General features: G+C 47.9%; 2 protein-coding genes across 2 annotated transcripts; both read right to left on the bottom strand.

Moving 5' to 3' along the window:
- Positions 1 to 2,514: 2,514 nt before the first annotated feature.
- DEU56DRAFT_805020 (uncharacterized protein) lies at positions 2,515 to 3,239 on the bottom strand. The gene is made up of 4 exons (XM_041353266.1): positions 3,153 to 3,239; positions 3,019 to 3,087; positions 2,884 to 2,961; positions 2,515 to 2,822 (listed from the first exon to the last, which is right to left on the bottom strand). Exons 1-4 carry the CDS (start codon positions 3,219 to 3,221, stop codon positions 2,541 to 2,543), a joined length of 498 nt encoding a protein of 165 aa, XP_041208224.1. The 5' UTR covers positions 3,222 to 3,239; the 3' UTR covers positions 2,515 to 2,540.
- Positions 3,240 to 4,168: 929 nt separating this feature from the next.
- DEU56DRAFT_857679 (uncharacterized protein) lies at positions 4,169 to 13,428 on the bottom strand. The gene is made up of 42 exons (XM_041355285.1): positions 13,176 to 13,428; positions 13,007 to 13,118; positions 12,767 to 12,959; positions 12,518 to 12,712; positions 12,265 to 12,463; positions 12,026 to 12,216; positions 11,718 to 11,972; positions 11,600 to 11,664; positions 11,524 to 11,551; positions 11,413 to 11,474; positions 10,708 to 11,359; positions 10,609 to 10,658; positions 10,371 to 10,557; positions 10,096 to 10,306; positions 9,848 to 10,044; positions 8,935 to 9,790; positions 8,704 to 8,872; positions 8,574 to 8,647; positions 8,386 to 8,520; positions 8,291 to 8,328; positions 8,142 to 8,234; positions 7,953 to 8,085; positions 7,875 to 7,899; positions 7,719 to 7,819; positions 7,190 to 7,665; positions 7,118 to 7,141; positions 6,981 to 7,059; positions 6,868 to 6,927; positions 6,745 to 6,818; positions 6,560 to 6,688; positions 6,389 to 6,506; positions 6,320 to 6,329; positions 6,156 to 6,264; positions 6,064 to 6,101; positions 5,698 to 6,015; positions 5,599 to 5,647; positions 5,532 to 5,548; positions 5,308 to 5,480; positions 4,837 to 5,204; positions 4,691 to 4,780; positions 4,472 to 4,637; positions 4,169 to 4,408 (listed from the first exon to the last, which is right to left on the bottom strand). The coding sequence occupies exons 1-42, from the start codon at positions 13,290 to 13,292 to the stop codon at positions 4,325 to 4,327; spliced, it is 6,720 nt and encodes a 2,239-aa protein (XP_041208223.1). The 5' UTR covers positions 13,293 to 13,428; the 3' UTR covers positions 4,169 to 4,324.
- Between the last annotated feature and the right edge of the window lie 2,165 nt (positions 13,429 to 15,593).

The following is a 15,593-nucleotide window of genomic DNA, read 5'->3' as shown; positions in this document are numbered from 1 at the left end:
CCCTGTCGATGCATCCCACAGCCTGACAGTCTTATCCCGAGAGCCAGTCACGATGCGAGTCCCATCCCGGGAGAACGAGACTGACAACACCCCATACTGATGCCCACGGAGCACGCTCTGAACAGCTGGCCAGCTCGCAGAATATCCAGCTGCCAGATGCAAAGTATTCGGAAATTTCTTAGCGAAATTTCGAAATATTGCGGAATCGACGGGTGAGAATGGCAACGCTGATACGTATAGATGGGGTGTGCTATGCAAAATGATGCTGCCGAAAATTTGAATAAATCTCTGCACGTCCATTACAGTCAACGAGACATCCTCGTATTCGGGATGACCCTGCGCTTGCGCGTCAGTGCTTCGTCTAACACTTCCCGGTAACTGAGCTTACCTCCAACCACTGAAGAATGAGCGACAGGGTACGAACTGCTCCGTTGAGTGCGTTGATAAGGCTGAGGGCTTCGAGCCAGAAGAGTAGTTGCTTGTGGCCAAGGAATTTTTTCACTTTCTTTGCGAAAGCGTCAAAGTCTTTGTGACTTGTCTGTATGTGCGTAGCCCAAAATCGACAGGCATAGGACAAATGTGGAGGAATGCGTTTTTTAACTCGCTCTTCCAGCTCGGTGTCTTGGCAATTAGGGAGATATGATGATTTTAAGCCACAGATATTGAAGGAAAGTTCGCTTTTCATCACTTGAAGTGATGCAGAAGCAAGGCTGTTTTGCACTGTCGAAACATCGACGAAAAAATCCCCGCTGGATGATGGGTTCACCAGGAAATCGCGAAAGGATGTGTGAAGGGGTCGGATTGGGGTTAATGAGTCAGTGGTGGTGCCGCTGAGGAGGGCTCCCAGGTTTTTCACTACAAAATCCACTTCGAATTGTTGGTTTCGGTCTGGAAATTGGCGCCGCATGACATTCAGGGAATGTAGAGGGAGGGGTTCAGCCGTGGCAAGTATTTGTCCCATCACGGAACAAAACTTCGCAAGTACTTCGACATACTCGTCATCTTCATATTTGTCCCTTCCCATGATGTCTGTCAAAATAAGTCTGTACATATCATACAACAGGTTTGTCCGTTTCACTGGATCACGTTTCATGATTTTTTTGAAGCGGTGAAGCGGGTCGATACCGCCAGGGGTTTTCTCGATATGTTCACAGGCAAGACGTGCCCATTCGAAAAGTCCATCGGCTTTCTCAGCGAGGGCCGTATACTCTGTTTCCCCGAATTTTGGCCGCCCTTCCAGCTTCTTCGACACGTAAGTATGGATGTCGTGCTCTGCAACTGCTGGTGGAATTTCGTCCATGGACTTTCGCCCAATATGTAGAGCACCGGTGAATTCTTCATCAATGTCGTGCAGTGGGCGTGAGGTAACGATAAACCGGAAGTTGTTTGGGAGTTTCGTAATTTGTGAAACATCTGGGTTCTGAAGTTTACCGGCGAGAATGCGAAGAAGGTTACTTCGTGCCGTTGCATCCCCACTCTCGTCCAGTGCATCGATCACGATCACGACACGTCCTACAGTTGACTCAGAGAGCTTTTCTAGTGGTTTCATAAGAAGCTTGTCCCACTGCTGAACAATATCTGCCGTATTCTTGAGCGCATTGTCATTCTGAACTGCATCTGCCAATGCTCGTCTCATCTCCGGATCGTGGTCAGCCAGGTCGCGCGCGATAGTGGAAAAGATCTTTTCGTGGCGATCAGCACCTCGGTGGCGGTCGAAACAGTAACATGAACCGAGCTCTCCCGTGTCCTTGAACTGTTTAGCAATCGTGTGAGCAACAGCTGTTTTACCAGTCCCGGCGGTGCCAGATAGCCACAGCACGCGTTCGGAATGTCCACTGTCATAGACCCATTTTGTGATCTGGCGGATAAAGTCTGTGCGAGTCCCATCTAGGCATTGTTCCATGATATCTAGTCCTGCATTCGTTGCATAAGTCATACCGCTGAGGTCCAGTATATCACCTAAAAAGGTATGAACAAATGGAGTAAAAGGCACATTCTAATCCTTACCAGCACGGTGAACGAAGATGGCCACGTCCCGAAAAACTTGATCCCGGAAGTTTTGCATGAGCGTATCCAATACTTGGCTGTACTGTTGAATCGTAACATCTGTTTCCGAGACAATGCTCTTTCCCATTCTCATCCCTATGATAATGGTAAAATATTCAGGATGCGCTGAGGGAGACAGCTTGAAGACTCACAAGCGTTCTTGGTCTCTGAATAGCCTATGATGAAAGTGGCACATTCGATGATCTGATCAGAGATCTGTTTAATGATCCTATACATCGACGGAATCTTGCGAAGCGTTTCCTCTTGCGTCATGAAGTGGTAAACTTCACCCAACTTCTCGTGAAGCTTGATTATCGCTTGGTCGCGATCCGCTTGATCGAGTACCATCTACGCGGATAACAGGTGAATAAGAGATAATAATTAGAACGAAAGTGAACGTACCTTTGATGCGTAAGACAACACACCCAGCGCTATCTTTGCATATGGATGTACCTACGGAATAGGATCAGACTGGTCCCGATGCAAAGGAAGGGTCATACATCCGCGACCCGCTCAATAATAGAGTTGAATATCCTGAGTGGTTGGAGATAGTCCTGGATACTGTTTGCAGTATCGAGATATGCTGGTCCATTTTGGGCGGCGGACGCCACAGATCCCACGTGTGCCCCAAGTGTCTTCATGTTACCTGCAGCTTTACCGGCAGCTTGAAGTACCACGTCCACCGATTCTTTCACGACAGAAGGGACTCCCTGGACTTGCGCGACCGCCGATTTGGGAACCACACCTTCTTTCACACCAGAAGCGGTATTCTGAACCTGTGGGACCATCGGAATTCAGAAACAGAACAGTAGCTGACGCGCGAGTTTGATCACTTACCTCGATATTCGGAGTCAATGGAGCACCCTCATGATTGACGTTTGGGGCAGGTTCACGGCTGATAAAATGCTTGAAGCGCTTTTGTACGATCTCAGCCCCTTATTTCAGTACAACTCACTATCGCCGTGGACTTACAGATATTTGTTCAGTTACATTTTTCTTGAACCTCTGTAACAACCGACGGGTTTTGCCACGGGGTTTTGCCTAGAACACACCGTGATAACAGTCAACATAGCAAGAGTGACAGATTTCAATTACGAGGCACTTACTGTAGTTTCACCAGCTGCAGTTGGATCGCTGACGGCTTCTGGAAGAGGAAGCGGCTTCGAACGCTTCATACGAAGATTGAATACGTTCATCGCGAGCAGGGGAAGGTGAACGAAGTACGAAAGGGTGGGAGAAGTATGTACCCATGCCGTTGACTACGGACGTGTTTCTAAGGGCCTCGGGACGGGCGTCACGACGGAACTCTGCGAGTCAGATCTTCGCGGGCATCGGCGGTATCTTTCACGCCAGGGGCAGGCAGTGCACTCTTGACAATAGACATCTAATTTTTGTGTGTCGACTCGAGTACTTGCTCACAATTGACTTGATGGTCGTAACCTGACATAGAGCTGAGGCAAGATGGCGCACTAAGTCAAATCGACGACAATTCATTATAAAGAGTTATCGCGAATACAATACGACGGTGAGCGACTATCTCGACTCTGATTCTCGAGAGGTGGTGACATTCCAGGGCGCCCAAACCATGGCTGCTGAGGAATCATGCAGAGGACCAGAGCAACTTTATCGGCAATATCACGTTTTGCTTATCAGCCGTTCACATCGGATGCGTGAATCGTGAGTCTGACTTGATATAGTATACTTGTGACCTGCCTCTAAAAGTCAACTTGTCCGTGGTAGTAGACGCCAGGCTGTCATGATTCACGAACCTAAGTTTGATGGCGGACATTGGCGGTTGATGCCATGAACTGTCACGTTTTAGTTGATGCTAACATTATGGAGGCTAACTTACGATGTCCAACCTGATAAACGCCCCATGAGGTGTGATTTGCGATGTAGACAATTGAATCCTGAAGCTGCTCAAGCTTCTCCATGCAAAAAAGGGCCCGGGTGCGAGGTCGGACGAGTCGGAGAACGGCTGAGCGCTTAGCGCTAGCTATGTCGAACGGTTTCAACTTGTGCAACCGGCACTAGCCGCATTCGAACTTCCGTAATGACGTACGTTAGCAGCTTCAAGCGTTTATATATAATTAGCATTCAGGGTGCTGGGCTGGGGCAGGAACTCTCTTAGACTTTGCTCGGATCCGAGTCACACAGCGGACATCGTCTGAAGTATTTTTTGGAACCTGGCAGTACTACTAGTATTGTACACTGAATCATCTAGCCAACACATCGAGCCGAAACGTTCAAACGACATTTATGTATTCCTTCTGAAATCTTACGTGTCCTTGTTGCTAATAAGAAATCCTCTTGGTTTTGTGAGCGAATTAGCGATTCCAAGGAATGTTTCAGCAAGTTGAACCTAATTATTGCACAAAAATATGTCAGGCAGGATTTACGCCCGACTTCGTGTAAAAGTGCTCACCGTATCTAAAGCTTCTGAGTATGTGGATGCAATAGTAGCTGCCGCGCGAGCCAAGGGGTCTCGCGGGGCATTGTTCTGGGCTTCGAGAGCGATCTGGAACATTCTTCTCAATGACGAAGAATTTACATCTCGGCCAAATGATACGGAGTGGAAGGATAATGCATTTCTAAACCCGAAATATGAAATCAGTGAATCAAATGGGTGATAACAGCCACAAACCCAAGACGGACTGCAGCACGGCATAAATCTTGAACCGTTTGGTCCTCGATAGGGCTCTCTCCATCTGACAGAAATATGATTACAGGTGTTCTGTAGTATACGCCCATGTAAACGTTTCATAGATCGATCAATAATAGGTAACTTACCGCTCTGTGCTCCAGTGTCGCTCCATGACTGATTGGGCACGTTTAATGGCAGCAGTGAAGTTCGTGCCTGCCGAAGTTTGATAACGTAGCACAGCGTCTAGCAGTTGGTCAGGTGAGCTGGAGAAATCGTTCACCACGGCTTCCACAACCGACTGGTCAAACAGGATAACGCTGTATGAGTCTCGTCTGGCTGCTTGTTGACCAGCGACTGCTGCAGCTCGGGCAGACCAGAAGCTGTACAAGGACGACAGAACAGCGCCAAACCTGTTGTTAGAGCTTTGGATTATTTTGTCTGAAGCGGGGGTATTCCTGAGAGGTTGTCGATCCCTCCTAAGCATGGACCTAGATCTATCCATAATCAGCATGCGCTGGAATATGCAACGTGTGGTATGCAATACCTATCTGCCACAAAAATTCTGTGTGGAATTCATGAACGATATTCCTATGGAACAAAAGAAAAATGACATACACGTGGAACGCTTTCTGCATAACTACGGGATTCCTGCAAGAGAAAAAATGCCCATCATTTGAGACGTATCCGAGGCTCGCTGGGGGGATATTTGGATCCATTGGAACGTGAAAGAGAGGCAAAGTACAAAAAGAGGGCTGAGCGGCATTGCCCTCTGCAGCTGTGTGTTCAGGACCTGGTATGAGGATGAGTAACCAACAAAGATCGGCAACAGAGATGACCTTACCGCTGCACATGGCATCACTGAATAGGGAATGTAATTCACGCTATGGATGAGTCACTGTGAAACTCACCATTTTGCAAAGATTGCTTGTTCCTCCCGGGAGTACGGGTCTTTGAAGCCTGTGAACCTCGTGAGACTAGCCACACATAGTGACAACATGCCGACTCACCACTCTGCCTCCAGAAGAGATTGTGTGTCAAAAAGTCTTTGGGACGGTCCGGGTTTGGTAAAAGTCTCTTCAGGTTGGGGATATGCAGAGCTTCAGGATTCAATGTGCACGAGGTAGCATCCTGCGTTCGACAGTAGCCAACGTGGACGTGTCTACCCAACGCCTGACAGACAATGTTGCACATCATGGGTGCACCCTCATCGTTCGAGGAGAAGTTTCGGCCTTCAACCTCGAGACTTGTACCATCTGGGCCATCGACTACCCATTGTGATGAAGACATAGATCCGTGTCTGGTTTCGTGCTCTTGTTGCGGATGACCTGGGGTAATTGTTTGTAAGACTGTTGAGGTGCATCAACGGTACCTACCTAGCGGCAATGTACAATAGTATCCACAGTGCTCACACCTTAAAATACGAGAACAGTGAGAAATGACCGCAAAATGAGAGAAAGATCCAAACTTTGCTCTGCAAAAATGTACCACTCTTTCGTCCAAACTATGGTTGTGTTGACCCTCATGAACCACCAGGCCCGGTGGTATTGGCTTGGTACATCTCAGTCGTTTAGCCACTGTTTGAAGGGCGGGTGAGCGCCAGTATGAAAGGTAAGCAACCCGCACACTAACCTTGCGAATACTGTGAAACAAGGTTGTCTGTTAGTTAAGAAGATACCCACGACAAACCCGACACGCCACCTTCGTGTACTGAAACGTCTCGTGCTTTCCTGTGAACGTCGCCTCGATCGATTGTGGCGCAGTGTCGATTTCGCAGATGCCATCGGCAGTGCACTGCATGGGACAGGGATGTTCCTCCCTATATTGACATGTAATTACCAAAACACATGGCAAGGATGATTATCGACAAACCCGCAGAGATGAATAGCGCCGTCCTGCAAGCCGTGAAGATGGTCAGTACTCGCACAAAGTCTCTTGCAAAGCTGGCAGGGGAAAGAACAAAGTCGAGCATCGCATCGGTGTTGGTCATGGTCCACGTCACTGCGGTAAATAACATGTCAAAACGTAGTGCTAAGTGTTCATTGCTGGTAACGTACCTCGGAATGCCACAAGTACCCAGGCAAGGTGGAGTGGATCCGTCAGCCAACCTAAGGTTCGACAGATTGCAGGGCTAGACATATTCTAGCACGAAAAAAAGCTTGATCAAGGTTCAAACATACCTGACCGCAGGAATGCAAAGTAGCAGCGCACAGGTGGTCGTTGTCTGCGTGCCCGATCACCTAAATAACGCGCTCAGTAGCTTTCCAACCGCGGTGAAGAGGATCTATCTCACCTTGGTACACTCATCTAGACATCCCTGTCTCCCGAAGAGTTTGCAAACTTGACCACAGAGATGCGCATCCACAACACATCTGAAAAGGGCGATTCCAATTGTGACGTCGTGTATGGATGCAATCATGAAAGGCTTACATATGATTGCCTGGATGTCCCGCTCTAGAAGCTTATCAGTCATTTACCGAGCAATTACATATATTGACTTACGGCATCGAGCAAGCTTTGGCCTCTCCAAATAACTCACAGAAATCGCAAGAATGTATGCAAACATGAGAAGTCTGGCAATTATGCTGTCCATCGTGCAATCTGCTCTGAACGCAGAGTAGCTCGCAGCTTGCACATTTCAGCTTGCACAGCTGCAAGTTGCTCTTTAAATCTATTATTGCACTGTCGAACGTTCTCATGAGCTCGCCGATGCTTGCTTGCCCGCTTTCAAAACGAGCGACGTTCGATGATATCCATTCGCGAACGTGGGCGACGCGCAAATTGACCAGACTGTCGATATGAGCGGTCAAATTCGCAATCCAAACAACATCCGCCACGTGATGGCGAGAATCATAGCCTTCCCATGCATGATACAGGACCTGCAGAGCGGCCTCGCGAGAAGAAGATTGCTGTCCCCCCGCCAACGAAAATTCCGACAAAGTGTCGGGCATGTCAATCGGGGCACCGTCATCCAGGTTCTTTATAAAAGTTAATCGCAATTCAAATCAAAGACAGTAGATGCATTTGATACCTTCAAAGGTTCCGAATCAGGATGAACCTCTTGCAGTCCATATGTCAGAGCGTTGGGCAACATAACTAAAAGAAGTTGTGCTCGATGCGAGGCCATCGATTCTGCGATGTATCGTCAACTGAACTGTTGATTCTTTCTAAATCTAAGAGTACCCACGTGAGAGAGCGCCCCAATCATTTGCCTGAGGATATTGGAATTAATGCCTTCACAAAATGTGCGGCGAATCAAGCGTACCTTCAGTTTCGCCATCAAGGTCTTCATCACGTGAAGGAACTCTCCTGCTGTATTATGAGTGAGTTTCTGCTTGTCCAATCGACGCTTAAGGGTTGGGAACAGCTTGTAAAATTCCTGCGACTCAATCACCGGCCTACAAAAACGATAAAAGTTATATGTAGACATGGACATAAGAAACACTGAACATACCATGGGACTATGTTCAACTGTCCGGCGTGAAGGCGAGAAATGAAGTTGGCCTCCTGTTCATCCTGGACAATCTTCTGAAACTTGAGAGCGAACCTAAGTGTCAACTTGAGTATGCGCTCAATAGGACATGGTCATAAATTTAAACATGCTCTTTAGTTATATCGTCTTTGTCTGAATCCACGACGTCCTAAAAAGTCGCCGAATTCAGCAATATGAAAAGCGACGGCCAGATGTGGAAAATCACTTTGATGATGATCACCAATGTCGATTGAAATAGACTCGGGTTGGCTGCTGGATCTAGAACAGTCGCACTCGACTGGAATGACTGGAATAGTCCTGTAATATCGCGGCTCAAGGCAAAGTTATTCCGGAATAGCACCTATGCAACGAGGTCAAGCTCCCATTTACTACAGCATAAAAGTGGTATCAAACCAAGTTAGATATTGCAGTGTTGAAAAGGACGAGCAAGGTATCTTCTTGAGTGGAACGCTCAATACTATGGACACCTTTTTGAGCGAGGATATCAACACAGAATGTCGCAAGGATGATTGGTTCAACATGCCTTCAAAATCTAAAGCAACCACAAGAGCATCATTGGTCGGAGTCACCGACATCCATACTCCTTCTGTCGTGCGCATTGCTGATCCAGCGAAAGATGTATCCAAGAAATGGTTCAAAGAAAAGCTCTTCCCCACCGATTGTTCACCCATAGATGACACGACTTTGACAGGCTTGACGTTGTGTCGGAAGTCAGTAGCTTTAACAAAGTATAGGGCATTCATACAATCCGCACCTTTTTGGCCATGTATGACTGGAACAACGATTCGTACCAACCAAAAGACAGGTGATCGACAATGCGGTTAACATCCGCGCCGAGAAGGGACTTCTCCAGCTGCGTAGAATACACCCCGTCTTTGAGTGGAATGAAACGATTTTCCTTTGTCACAGCGATTTGGATAGGAATGAGGCAGAGGAACTCTGCCAGCCACTCCCCAGCGCGAAATTTTGACACGTTCCACTCTGCACCTCCAAGGTGACTATTGTGAAAAGCAGAGTATGTCATTGAAGAGACATCAATTCTCTTGAGAAGATTTCCAGTTGGCTTCCTTGATGTCCTTTCAAAGGTTGAAATAAGATCATGAAAGTGCGGCACGAATTTATGATGGTCCTGATCGGTAATGACCACGAACGCTCGCTGACACCTTGTACTAGACGATGTAATCGTTTCCCGCTGGATGGCGGTAAGAACCGGGAAGCGAGTCCATACTTCGGCGTGACAATCAATGAGACAGCTGTGGGCAGCTACGTTCCCTGATTTTTCTTTCCCTCCTCGGGTGTCCTTTGCTTTGAAGGTGAACTCTGTCGTTTTCCGGGTGATATCAAGAGCGATGGACCGACATGATTGGGTGTCAATCTCGAGTGTGACCAAATGCACGATATTACGGTTAGTCAGCGACGTCAGAAGCAGTGGCTGGTCCGATGGAAGATCAGGGATCTCGAGCGGTATCCCATCCGTTGAGCCGAAGGTGCTCCAGTGGTAGGCGGTCAATGTCAAGTTAGACCCACGTACATGAGCCGCGATTAAGCAAGAACCATCTGGCGTCGAGTAAACTGCCGTTGGAATCTGTTTGAGATTGAGCGTTGCAGGCCTGTGATATATAAATCAGATGTCTTGCACTGGCACTCTTGTGCGCGCGAAGTCTGACCTGAACTGCATCGTCGTCAGGGAGTAAACTCTGGCTTGTGCCGATGAATCAACGAGCAGCAATTCTTCGCCGCCGCAGATGAAAGATGCATGCTTAATGGAGGTCCCTTCAGGATACCATTGCGTCAAGTTGATCGCACTGCCGTTGGCCTGGAAACCGATTCGAGTATCATCGTAAACGTAGATGTGTAACAAGAGCTGGTTGCGTATTCATTAGCCAAGCGAAAGCAGATTCTTAGTAGAACGAACCTTCTCTGTGGCAACAACGCTGAGCACACGCTTCGACTCATCAAAAGCTAGAACGAATTCGCCAATTTTATCGCGGTTCAGCTTCTTCCCGCGGCCGCCGTGAGCCAAGGCGCCCTCAATAGCAGTGAGGTGTTCCAAATACACCGTCAGATTTCCAGACCGATCAGTCGTTGCGAGAAAGATCTTCTCGCCTGGAAGCAGCTGCGCTCTCCTGGAAATCACGACGCAATTCTGCATTGGTCATATGTAGGAGTCGAATTGCCAAGAGCACTTACACCACTGAATGACCCATGCATAACTTGAACGAGAACGGATTCCTGAACTTTGGTGAAGGGATCGTGCTGGAATCCAACTGCAAGGAATGTAAATCCTGCGTTGTCAATTGCATGGGGTGAACCGTGAATTTCAGCTTTGGCTCCTCGAAAGATTCCCTTGAACCAGTTATTTGCACCGAAGACGCTACTGGAGAACATGTCATTGGCATTCAAAACCAAAAAAAAAGGCTTGGCACACCAAGGTAATAGCCTCGTCCGTTCTCAATGGCATTGATAATAAAGGTGTGCCTGCCGATTTATGAATACAGTCAGGCAGAAACATGGTAAAATCACATACGAATGAGAGCCCGCCTGTGAATGGGCATTGATTTCAGCGATGAACCTCTTTCGTGATTCAGCCAGTTGTCGCTCTTCACTGCTGAACGCTTCTCTGTGAGCTTGGGCAACACATGTATTGAATTGTATGCGCAGCGCCGTTTGAGTCAAAGCTGTTGTTTGCATCGTTAGAAGTGATCTGAAGTGCTCCAAGGCAGCAGCCCTGATATTCGCGACGACTGTTTTCATGGCAGGGAGCTTCTCGATGTCATCCAATCCAGCGAGAAACCCAGTGTCACTGATAGCAGTTGCGGCAGCCTCTGCATCTTTGAGTGTCTTATCGACGAACTGGGAGTCTTGTACAGACGAGATGAGGGAATTAATACCACTCAAAGCGTTGTTTATTAATCCCTTCGACTGCTGATGCGGGGCAGCATTTTGTGCTATCTTCCTGACCGATTCCTTGACGTGCCGCATGTCCTTGTGAAGGATGACATTCAAGCAGTCTTCGTCGATGTCGGGAAATTGACGAAGTAGGTTTTGAGCGATATAAACTCGTTCCTTGTAGTTCTTGAAATCACGACTGTTAACCTTCCCGGTGCACAACTTTTGCACCGTGTGACGAAGTTCTTCCCCTATTTCCGGATATAGTTCAATGATAGCTGGAAGTTGATCTAGATGACCCCCGTCATTATGGCCTAACTTCACTACGTAGATATACAAGTACCTTGGACCTCGGAGCTATGCTGCGGGCTCGCCGTGAAATGAGGAAAAGAGCCATCGGGTATGCTTGGTGAATGAATCAGAAATGGATGAGGATGTTTCAAGTGTAACTCACGAAGGAGCAATGGCAGGTCCAACCGGTCCTGGACAGACTGTTATTATCAGAGGAATTGATTGCACAGACAACATACCTTGCGTAATAGGGTAGCCCTGCTTGCTGACGGTGGGGCAAGGGAAGGAATCATGAGCGAATGTGCTGAAGGAATCGATTTAGAGAGACAAGAGAGAGCGATGTGAAAGGATGCTCACGGAATTTTCTGAATGATGGCGTCACCCAATACTCTGTGGAAAATGCGAGTCAGAAGGGGCGAGTCATTCTCCAGGTTTGTCCTGATATTGGCCTCTGTGGATGTGTTGGTTGTCCTGAAATTCGATGAAATATCGGCAGACTCTTGCTGCCATTGATTGCACAATTGCGGGAAGCGATTCCAAAGGCCTGCATCCAGTAAAAGGCGCACTGCATTGAAATCTAGGTTCTCGTTTATCCGCAAACTGTCGTTATGCCTGCGGAGGTATCAGTTTTAATCCAGGAACAGGCTATGAAGAGTAACACGCACAACCAATCGCCTAACTGGAGGCGAGTAATCGACGTGCGCTTCAATGGTTCAGTGATCCGCCTGGTGGGCAGATAGCTGGTTGTCATGAACGCTTGAGTAATCTCGCCGTGTAACAACCAAGGCTTATGCAGTTCGACATCCACTGGTGCCTCTGGGTGAGGCTTAGGCATGGCTATGTAATCGGACGTAGCCTACATGCAGCTGTCAGCACTGCACCAATGATGATGAATTGGACAAACCCTGAATCCAGGACGTGGTTTTATGGCCTCTTCCTGCTCGTTGGTTTTCCTGACTTCAAACGTGAACATTCTATCGGACTCGTCTTCGTTTTCGTCCATTTCCATGGTGTCTTCGCCTTCCTGTTCAATACATACAACGGAGCGGGCATGTTCGGGGGAGATAAGTGCCACGACTTGATCACACATCGTCGTAAGGTATCTGTTGTCATGTGTCAAACAATATTTACTGACAATCAGGAAGGATAAAACGAACCGCATGAAGGTAACACGGGTGCGTTTCACGGAGGAAGGAGCTGAGTCATCCCAAGTGCTATCCTCGGGCCAGTAGACGACGAACAGTTGTTCATCCGAGGTAGTTTCACCATTTGTTCGGACAATGTAAAGTCCAGAACGAAGGCTTGGCTTTGAAATGCTGGACTCGCTGTGGTTCGCGACAAGCTGTGCTGCTCTACATGAAAGGTTGATTAGGACGTCGACCCGCAGCTGGAACTTAGTATCTCACATGCGGTCGTTGACAACACCGAGAGACAACAAGAGTCGCACTATCTCCTCTTTACTCCCATAAACGCCAATAGGCTTCACAATTAGGCCATCCAACGCGTTGAAGTTGACGTTCGTCATAGACACATATGCACCGGGACTAATGGTATTGGTGAATGTCTGGAGTGAATCTTGCGCAATGATGATTTTGTCCACTAGGAGCAGTCAGCGAATGACGGCTGAGCAAGGAGAATGGTGTCACCTAGCCCATCGCTCCCTTGTTCACTCATTAAGTCCAGGACCCGATACATCCTTTTGATTGACTGGACAAGGTCACGAGCATCATTGTGAGGAAGGGAGTCTTCCACGTCCATCTGACAAAGAAGAGATTCCAGCCTACATCACGAGGACCATGAGAAAAGAAAACATACATGATCTTCTCCATCATCGGACTTTGCGGATTGATACAATTCATCATCAGTGTCCTCAGACACGAGGGGCCCACGATCTTTTTGATCACCTTTCGATAAGTGTGCTGGTGATGCCATCCCGTTAACACGATGCGGATAGGAACGTGGATCACGGGAAACAGGTTTCACATCCTGCGGCGAGTAAGATGTGGGGTTCCAGGTGGAAACGCGCTGATGCTGGCTCGTAAGTTGGTCCAAGCCAGGCAATTTACTCTCTGTACGTGTGCTTCCAAGTATATTCATGTGGTCTGCAGCTTCATGGGCAGCTCGACGTTCCGCATCCGTCGATTGGGGATCAGCACCTTCTTCCACACCAGAGGTGATACGTCGAACCTGCGCCACACCAGAACCTTCTTCCACGCCAGAGGTGATGTTTTGAATTTGCGCGACTACCGGATGGCGACCACCTTCTTCCATACTAGGGGTGATGTGTTGAACCTGCACGATTATTGGCTGGGGACCAGGATCTGCTTCCACACCAGAAGGTGGATTCTGAACCTGCGCGATCATCATGATTCAGACAATGCAGAAATTGAAGCGCGAGTTTGAGGACCTACCTCGATATGTGGAGACAATGTTACGCCTGCATGATTGACGTCTTGGGCAGGGTCGTAGCTGCGGGAAAGTCTGAAGAACTTTCGTACAATCTCAGCGCCTGATTGATTCCTGTACGACTCAACTCCTCATCGACTTACTGAAAATTTTCTAGTTACACCTTTCCTGACCTTCTGTAGCAAATGAAGAGTGTTGCCACGGGGCCTTGCCTGGAAGGTGGCGTCTCAGCAGTCATCAATTTCGAAAATAAATCACTTACAGAGGTTTCACCAATTGCGGTTGCGTCGCTGACGGCTTCTGGAAGAGGTTGTAGCCTCGAATATCTTCTACGAGAATTGAATACATCTTCGTTCATCGTGAACTACCAATTGAAGGTGTATGTCAGTAGTAGGTTTGAGGAGAACGCAAGGTCGCGTCTAGAAGCGCCTACACCGTTGACCATAAGCACTCCCACGACTGAATTAAGCTAATCTCTTTGATCATTTCACAAACATGGACGGTATCTTTCACTTCAGGGGCATGCAGTGCTGTGACAATGACACATTCAATTTGTGTGTTTCGACCTGTAGTAACATGTTCCATCAATCAATTGCCCACAATTGACTTCACATTCTTGGCTTAATTAAACGGCGCCGAAGATATAGATCTGAGGAAGGGTGGCACACCAAGTCAAATAGTTTGATGTAGGCTCGTAACCTGTCTCTGTGCGTTAATTCGAGATGTTTTGGCCATGACGGTATACGCCAGCCTGATGATATCACGAACCTAAGTTTGATGGTTCGTTGATGTACTAGTAGTACTAGTTGCTTGTCTAGGGTCCAGCTTGATCCAGCCTGGGCTTCGCAGTAGGATTACTAGTAGTAGTAGGGCTTCGAGTGGTTTAAATGTCCGCTAGTGACTCAATGCAAAGGCGGTTGATCCCGCAGAAGCAATCCGTGTGACTTTCAACATGTGCGCGCTAAACTTGAACTCTGCAAATGTTCTTCGGTCCAGGCGCTACGAAATTCGCACAACCTTTTTGCTCATCGTGGACATCGACCATCAGACCTGCTCCCCTAATACGTTCGCATAAATGTTGGCTACGGCGACCATGCTCGATCTCGACTTCACTTGGAGTTTAACGTTCAACACCATAGCACACCATATTTCAAATACATTATGAATGTAAATAGAACAGAGTTCTTACAGTGGTGGACCGCGGAAAGTGTCACCTGCGACAAGGCTTGTCATGCTCCAATTGTCCGCCAGGGATCAACATGCATACTCGAAACTCACTGAGACATTCATCCCAGCATGATTCTAGGTTTTGTGCACCGGACGCAGGGCAGGCAGGTGGCATTCATCGCTGCGATATCAGCGTCAGCAATCCTATTTATCATGTGGGCAAAGATAGTTATCCAGTCTTTGATTGGTCGTCGCCCAAGAAGCGTACTTCAAGTGTGTAAGTCCTGGTGTCACCCGGTGACCTCACAAAGTCCTCGAGGACCACATGACATAATGTCATTTCAAGGTTGTGAATGTCGATGCTGTGCAGCAATTGACGCCAGGTTCGCCAGCACGCTATATTACCGATCTACCAGGAGCATACTTGGGTCAGCCCTGCATTGTGTAGGCCTCAGCCTTGCGTACGAGGAACCTTGTTCGTTGGGTGGTTGTCAGACTGGAACCGTCGTCGTTGCACCGAGACAATGACAATTTTTCCTGATAATTGAATGGTTCACGCGCACGTACTGTGGCAGCGTGTGCCAACAGTTATTGCTAATCTGATAGACGCCAATATTATGACATACCTAAGTTATGTAGTGAATATGGACGAGGCCCTGG

The sequence above is a fragment of the Suillus clintonianus genome (genome assembly GCF_016758775.1).
Source record: "Suillus clintonianus strain FC179 chromosome Unknown DEU56scaffold_37, whole genome shotgun sequence".
NCBI lineage: Eukaryota > Fungi > Basidiomycota > Agaricomycetes > Boletales > Suillaceae > Suillus > Suillus clintonianus.
Note: the sequence above shows the minus strand (reverse complement) of the source record. Positions and strands in the feature narration are given on the sequence as shown.